The sequence below is a fragment of the Neofelis nebulosa genome, chromosome 7 (assembly GCF_028018385.1).
Source record: "Neofelis nebulosa isolate mNeoNeb1 chromosome 7, mNeoNeb1.pri, whole genome shotgun sequence".
NCBI classification, from domain to species: Eukaryota; Metazoa; Chordata; class Mammalia; order Carnivora; family Felidae; genus Neofelis; species Neofelis nebulosa.
In genome coordinates, this window is record NC_080788.1 from 73,461,819 (window position 1) to 73,470,241 (window position 8,423).

At 42.1% G+C, this 8,423-nt stretch overlaps 1 pseudogene and 1 gene segment (V, D, J or C); both read left to right on the top strand.

Moving 5' to 3' along the window:
- Window positions 1-358: 358 nt before the first annotated feature.
- Window positions 359-1,587, top strand: LOC131516907 (T cell receptor alpha variable 22-like). The segment is given in 2 exon segments: window positions 359-579; window positions 767-1,587. Coding segments are annotated over 2 exon segments (558 nt in total).
- A 4,306-nt stretch (window positions 1,588-5,893) lies between these two features.
- Window positions 5,894-6,032, top strand: LOC131518556 (U2 spliceosomal RNA; annotated as a pseudogene).
- Window positions 6,033-8,423: the final 2,391 nt, after the last annotated feature.

Consider the following 8,423-nt stretch of genomic DNA (forward strand, 5'->3'; position numbering starts at 1 on the left):
TGGTTTCTAGAACTCTCTTGATTTCAAGAAATTATATTTACTTCCACAATACACGCTATCATATAATTTCCCTTTATTAGTATTTTTATATAATTGGATTCTCACATTGTCTATCAAACCATGCAATTTGGGGGATGGGGTTACTCTTCCCTGTGATTTTTCAAGGTTCTGTGTAACCCATTGAGACACTAACTTATACAGAAATATTATCCACTTGCCTCTAATCCACAAATTTCTTACAAAAAGTATTTTCAGAGAAAAAAAAACTCTTATAACTTCACATATTGGAAATATCGTCCCTACCTCCCTGCTCTGTTGGCAAGCACAGCTTTGGACAGATTGCTCTGCAGTCTCCTGGGCCGCTGTGGGTGGAGTCTCAGTTCCGGGACTGACAGGGTTCAGGTGTGATGGGTGCTCAGTGATTCTGGAGGGACGTGGTGACTGTTGACAACACAACTTCTCTGGACCCAAGACTCTACACTCTTCAGAGTAGGGGTGAAGGCAAGTCAGCGACTAGACAAGGAGTCATGAAGAGACAGCGGGGAGCCCTGCTGGGGCTTCTGTGGGTGCAGGTTTGCTGTGAGTGGGGGCGTCCCAGACGGGGGCGGGGGAGGTTCACAGCCCGCAGTGGAGGGGGAGCTGGCACAGAGCTCCTGCAGGGTCTACACCCTCAGCGGGTGTTCCCGGGAATACTCTATGGGTTTGAAAACTGCCTCAGTGGCTCTGCAGTGACTTCTTTTGTGTTTGGTTTTGTCTTTCCAAGCAGGGGTGAGAGGGATGGACGTGGAGCAGACACCTGCAGCCGTGAGCCTCCAGGAGGGAGCCAGCTCTACCCTGAGGTGCAATTTTTCCAGCTCGGTGACCAACGTGCAGTGGTTCCGACAGAACCCCGGAGGCGGCAGCCTCACCCGGCTGTTTTACATCGCTTCAGGGATGAAGCAGGATGGGAGGTTGAACTGCACGGTGAACACTAAGGACCGGCACAGCAGCCTGCACATCAGGGCCTCCCAGCAGGAAGACTCAGCCACCTATCTGTGTGCGGTGGAGGCACAGTGCTCCCTGCTGCTCTGCAGCCTGTCCCCAAACTGCAGCTGGGCTCGTGGCCCCAGCTCTCCATGGGGCAGGCACTTATTTGCCCACACAGGAGTTTTTGCACATTTTCATACTTCTGTTACAGTACTTTTTTCCCTTCTAAAAGTATACCCATCAGGGCTGTCATTTCACTTTTGCTTTTCTTGCCTTTTTTCTTCCGAGAAAGCCCCTTCCAGGTAAAAAGCTCTACCATGGAACCATTGGAGTAGTTGATGGAGATGCCAATATCCAATGCCCAGTTAAAACATATCTCCTGGCAGCTAGCATATAAATTATATGTAAATTACTCAGAGGGAAAAGGCTTGAAAACATATATGGTCATCAACCATGACCATATGACTAAGAGATGACTAAATTTTTCAGTTACCTGCACATGGTTTTTTTTTTTTTCAAAGAAAATAAAACAGAACGTGTGTAATGTTTTTTAAAGTTTGTATTCGGCTTTTACACTCCTGGAAATACAAATATAATAAAACAATTTTTATTGAAGTTCAACCACTCTACTTATTCAATTATTTTCTATTTTGGTAAGATAATGCCCTGTAATAAGTACTTTTATTTTATGCACGAATAAGGTGAGGATTTTAAAGCAAAAGTGACTTGGTTGAGGTCATATTATTCCTAAATTAGAGCATCTGAGGTGACATGAGAGCTTATCTGCTAGCTACCTGATGTAGAAGAGTCTTCAGAATCACAAAAGGATTTCTAATGATCAGTTTTTACAATGTGTTTATATATATCACTGACAAAAGTACCCAATTGTCATTTCTAAATAGCACCTTGGGTGGAAGAGCTCATGGAAATTTTCCTTCTGTTCCATTGAAATCCATTGCTTTTCCTTGTGTTTTGAGTGAATGTATTACTCATGATTTTGTAGCATCATTCACCATTAGGGAAATGAAGTATAAATCTTCCCGAACTACTCTAAAAGAAACTATTCTCTGTTGTAGGCAGAGACAAAGACTTCTGACTCCAAACTCAAAGTTCAAACTTGCATGTGGAATAATTAAAACACAAACTGAATTCCAGCTTGCACTGTTTTTTTATGTTGATGAAAGGGCGTTGCTAGGAAGGACCGGGACCTTGACAATTATGGTGGACATAAATGGGCAGACTCCCAGAAACTGGGTGCAGAGCCAGCTTCTAGAGCACGTGACCTGTGCAATTCCACAGCACTTTGACTCTCAGAAGGAGCCCTGGCCTTGTTTTAATGCTCTGCCATCACTGTCTTGAAATTAAAATAATTTTATCTTTGTACTGGTGTTTTGTAAGTGAAGTCCCGTTAGAGGGTGGAACATATGCATGAGCAGAGGAGGTTCACGGGCAGCAGGACACAGCGTGCAAACACATGCAGGCTCAGGTTCTCGGTCACGGCAGGCTGTGTGTGAGCTGGGCAAGGGCGGGACCACCTGTTGTGCCTGTGCGTGCTTTGGACTACCTGCGGCTTTGACATGTTGTAAAAGGGTATAGTAAATTTTGTTGGTAAATTACTACAAAATGGAAGTGTATACATGGCCATTTCAATAAAACAGTTTGGCAGTTTCTTACACAACTAAACATACTCTTACCATATGACCCAGCAATGGCCTTCCTGAGTATCTAACCAAAGAGTTTGAAAACTTATGTCCACACACTAACCTGTATACAGGTGTTTTATAGCGGTTTTATCCATAATGGCCAAAATTTGGAAGTAGCATCACGTCTTTGAATAGGCAAATGGGTAGATAAATGGTGGTATATCCAACCAATGGAATATGTTCAGTGCTAAAAATTATAAAAATATAATTCAGAGCTATCAAGCCATGAAGAGATAGGGGAAACTTGTATGCATTTTAGTAAGTGAAAGAAGCCAATCTGAAAAGTCTACATATGTTATGATTCCAACTACATGACATTCTGGAAAAGGCAAAACTGTGGAGACAGTAAAAAGATTGTGGTTTCCCAGCTAACATCATCCTCAATGGGGAAAAACTGAGAGCTTTTTCCCTGAGATCAGGAACACGACAGGGATACCCACTCTCACCGCTATTGTTTAACATAGTGTTGGAAGTTCTAGCATCAGCAATCAGACAACAAAAGGAAATCAAAGGCATCAAAATTGGCAAAGATGAAGTCAAACTTTCGCCTTTTGCAGATGACATGACACTATACATGGAAAATCCGATAGACTCCACCAAAAGTCTGCTAGAACTGATACATGAATTCAGCAAAGTTGCAGGATACAAAATCAATGTACAGAAATCAGTTGCATTTTGGGGCGCCTGGGTGGCTCAGTCGGTTAAGCGTCCGACTTCAGCTCAGATCACAATCTCACGGTCCATGGGTTCAAGCCCCACGTCGGGCTCTGGGCTGATGATGGCCCAGAGCCTGGAGCCTGCTTCCGATTCTGTGTCTCCCTCTCTCTCTGACCCTCCCCGTTCATGCTCTGCCTCTCTCTGTCTCAAAAATAAATAAACATTAAAAAAATATATATTTAAAAAGAAATCAGTTGCATTCTTATACACTAACAATGAAGCAACAGAAAGACAAATAAAGAAACCGATCCCATTCACAACTGCACCAAGAAGCATAAAATACCTAGGAATAAATCTAACCAAAGATGTAAAAGATCTGTATGCTGAAAACTATAGAAAGCTTATGAAGGTAATTGAAGAAGATATAAAGAAATGGAAAAACATTCCATGCTCATGGATTGGAAGAATAAATATTGTCAAAATGTCAATACTACCCAAAGCTATCTACACATTCAATGCAAACCCAATCAAAATTGCACCAGCATTCTTCTTGAAACTAGAATAAGCAATCCTAAAATTCATATGGAACCACAAAAGGCCCCGAATAGCCAAAGTAATTTTGAGGAAGAAGAAAAAAGCAGGAGGCATCACAATCCCAGACTTTAGCCTCTACTACAAAGCTGTCATCATCAAGACAGCATGGTATTGGCACAAAAACAGACACATAGACCAATGGAATAGAATAGAAACCCCAGAACTAGACCCACAAACGTATAGCCAACTAATCTTTGACAAAGCAGAAAAGAACATCCAATGGAAAAAAGACAGTCTCTTTAACAAATGGTGCTGGGAGAACTGGACAGCAACATGCAGAAGGTTGAAACTAGACCACTTTCTCACACCATTCACAAAAATAAACTCAAAATGGATAAAGGACCTGAATGTGAGGCAGGAAACCATCAAAACCCTAGAGGAGAAAGCAGGAAAAGACCTCTCTGACCTCAGCCGTAGCAATCTCTTACTCGGCACATCCCCAAAGGCAAGGGAATTAAAAGCAAAAATGAATTACTGGGACCTTATGAAGATAAAAAGCTTCTGCACAGCAAAGGAAACAACCAACAAAACTAAAAGGCAACCAACAGAATGGGAAAAGATATTTGCAAATGACATATTGGACAAAGGGCTAGTATCCAAAATCTATAAAGAGCTCACCAAACTCCACACCCAAAAAACAAATAACCCAGTGAAGAAATGGGCAGAAAACATGAATAGACACTTCTCTAAAGAAGACATCTGGATGGCCAACAGGCACATGAAAAGATGTTCAACGTCGCTCCTCATCAGGGAAATACAAATCAAAACCACACTCAGATATCACCTCACCCCAGTCAGAGTGGCCAAAATGAAGAAATCAGGAGACTAGAGATGCTGGAGAGGATGTGGAGAAACGGGAACCCTCTTGCACTGTTGGTGGGAATGCAAATTGGTGCAGCCACTCTGGAAAACAGTGTGGAGGTTCCTCAGAAAATTAAAAATAGACCTACCCTATGACCCAGCAATAGCACTGCTAGGAATTTCTCCAAGGGATACAGGAGTACTGATGCATAGGGGCACTTGTACCCCAATGTTTATAGCAGCACTCTCAACAATAGCCAAAATATGGAAAGAGCCTAAATGTCCATCAACTGATGAATGGATAAAGAAATTGTGGTTTATAGACACAATGGAGTACCATGTGGCAATGAGAAAGAACAAAATATGGCCCTTTGTAGCAACATGGATGGAACTGGAGAGTGTGATGCTAAGTGAAATAAGCCATACAGAGAAAGACAGATGCCATATGTTTTCACTCTTATGTGGATCCTGAGAAACTTAACAGAAACCCATGGGGGAGGGGAAGGAAAAAAAAAAAGAGGTTAGAGTAGGAGAGAGCCAAAGCATAAGAGACTCTTAAAAACTGAGAACAAACTGAGGGTTGATGGGGGTTGGGAGGGAGGGGAGGGTGGGTGATGGGTATTGAGGAGGGCACCTTTTGGGATGAGCACTGGGTGTTGTATGGAAACCAATTTGACAATAAATTTCATATATTGAAAAAAAAAAAAAAAGATTGTGGTTTCCAAGGGTTGAGGGAAGCAGGAGGGATGAGCAGAGCACAGAGAATATTTAGTGTAGTGAACCTACTCACTATGATACTACAGTGGTGGATACATGCCATCGTACATTTGTTCAAAACCATAAAATGTGTAACACCAGGAGTGAACCCCTGGTAAACTGAGGACTTTGGGTGATACAATGTGTCAACATAGGCTCATCCATTGTGAAAGGTACACCACTGCCATGGGGAAGTTGATAATGGGAGAGGCTGTGCGTGTGTGGGGGCAGAAGGTGTAATAGAAACCTCAGTACATGCTTCCTAAGTTTTCATTGAACACTAAAATAGCTGAAAAAAAATGAAAACCTTTAAAAAATTAAATTCAGAGACATGAAATAAAGAGTTAAAGCATTTTAGAAAAATGGTTCTACTAGAAACATTACCTAACGAGCCTCCTTTTGGAATAAAGATCTCAATTGCTTCTCAGCCTTTTGGCTAAGATCAAGTGTGAATGAAGATCTCAAATTTTCCTTTTGAATCAATCTTAAAAATTATATAAGCAGCCCTGGCTGGAAATTTTGAACCTCCATACTAAATCTTCAAGGAGAAAGCCAGAACCCAGAAAGTAGTTAGGCTGTTTTAAAAAGTGCTTCTTGGGGCGCCTGGGTGGCGCAGTCGGTTAAGCGTCCGACTTCAGCCAGGTCACGATCTCGCGATCCGTGAGTTCGAGCCCCGCGTCAGGCTCTGGGCTGATGGCTCGGAGCCTGGAGCCTGTTTCCGATTCTGTGTCTCCCTCTCTCTCTGCCCCTCCCCCGTTCATGCTCTGTCTCTCTCTGTCCCAAAAATAAAAAATAAATAAATAAATAAATAAATAAATAAATAAAAAAAATAAAAAGTGCTTCTTGGGGCGCCTGGGTGGCTCAGTCGGTTGAGCGTCCGACTTCGGCTCAGGTCATGATCTCACAGTTCGTGGGTTCGAGCCCGGCATCAGGCTCTGTGCTGACCGCTTGCTCAGAGCCTGGAGCCTGCTTCAGATTCTGTGTCTCCTACTCTCTCTGCCCCTCCCCCGTTCACGCTTTGTCTCACTCTGTTTCTCAAAAATAAATGTAAAAAAAAAAAAAATTAAAAAAAAACTGCTTCTTGCTTTCCATGTTAGTAAGCTCATCCACCTCCTCCAGCCTCTCTCAGTTGCAGAGATTTTCTTTTCTTCATATGATATATATGTATGATATGTAATAGATTTATATAAGAAATAGGTCTCCAGAAGAACACCGTGCTTACCCATGGAGCCACCTGGATCTCACTGCTTATGATGGTCTTTACACTCAGTGAATAAAGTCCCATTTGATTCCATTTTTGTATGGATTTAGTTCCCCTTGATTCATTATTGATCTCATGGAAGAAATGAAAACCCAGATAGGATCTCATCCTGGGGACCGTGTCTCTGCTTCTGAAGAGGTCCCAGTGTTGGTTAGGAGAAACCTAAGACCTATGAGATCACATATGGTTGTGGAAATAATCTTGGGGTTCCACAATGCATGCAATTTAACCCCACACTCACACAAGTCCACACTGGTCTCAGCCAGTCCTCAATAAATATTTGCTGTGTTATATAGTATGAAACAAATTTAAAGCTGGAAGAGCCCCTTCAAAATGGTTTTTTAGTCCACTTCATTTTACAAAACAGAGGCTGTGTCCAAGGGTACAGTATGGAACAATTAGGTGGTCAAAGAGCTGGGAGAGAAAGAAACCAGTTTGCTCATTTCCTTCCCCTGCCTCCTTGCTGCATGATCATTCTCCTGGGTAAAGAGAAAGTATCTAATGCAAGTCCAGCCACTTAGATCTCTGCAGTTTGGGTCTGTGAAAGCCATGGTCCAACAGTCTGATCGCCTGAATGGAGAGCTGTAATTTGTGTAAATATCTGACACTGTGGGGAGGAAAGGAGACTAAGGCTGAGCCACTGTTGTTCTACCTGCAAGCTCATCCTCCACTCACTGGTTTCTGGAGGAGGGAACCGAAGGTGATAGTGTCATCTGAACACCTACATGCATTTCTAAGAACTTTCCCCCAAGTAGCAAATATATTTATTACCCCAGGTGGGTATCCCTTGAAGGCAGGATGAGTATAATGAGCATAACTCACACATTGTCTACCAAAAAAGATCACTGGATTTGGAAGACTTCTGGAGCTGGGAGTCCATGAAGGTGTTTGATGAAGGTTTTCTAGGCCAACACTCTGACAAGAAGTAAAGCAATATTCTCTGAAATCATGGAGTTGGGAATTTTGTCCAAGAGATGGCTGTATCTATCTGTGTTATAGTCAATACATGGAAGAACATTATTCGTATGAATGCTCACATTCAGAACATCACATTCAGTTCTGTGTGTCACACCTCAAAAGTGCCTATATTGACCTCAGTGTCTAGATCCGAGAAAAGGGAAATTTGACCAGGGAAGAGTTTGAGAATTCTAATTTTATGGGGAATGGGTGAGAGAATGAAAGATTCCCCAAATCAAGAAGTTTTACACACATAAAAGCACATTTTATATATACCCATATATTTACATATTGAGTTGGTGTTCTTCAACATAGCTGTCTTTAAACCTGAAGGATGGGAGATATGGAAGGAAGATTAGCTTTATTCTTTTCATTTCAGAGGATCAGTGAGTATGAATCATAGAAAGGAGCTTCCACTTTTGGAAATGAAGTGGTTTTAGTTTCCCAGAAACCATTTCTTCTGATCAATTCTTTAGGGCCTGTTTCCTGTTGGTACTATTCCCTGAGCACATGCAAGATTTAGACTTCCGTGGATTTATTCTCACAGAGGTCATCAGAAAATTCCAAGACATTCAAGTTGATGAGAAAAGGTTTAGACACAGGGAAAAAATTCTGGAAACTCATAGGTCCAGAGAACTTTATCAACGAATTTGGGGAGAGAACACTGTAGAGGAGTTTAGGAGAAAAATAACAGAGTATGGAATGTGAACCAGTGATGACCAGGAAGG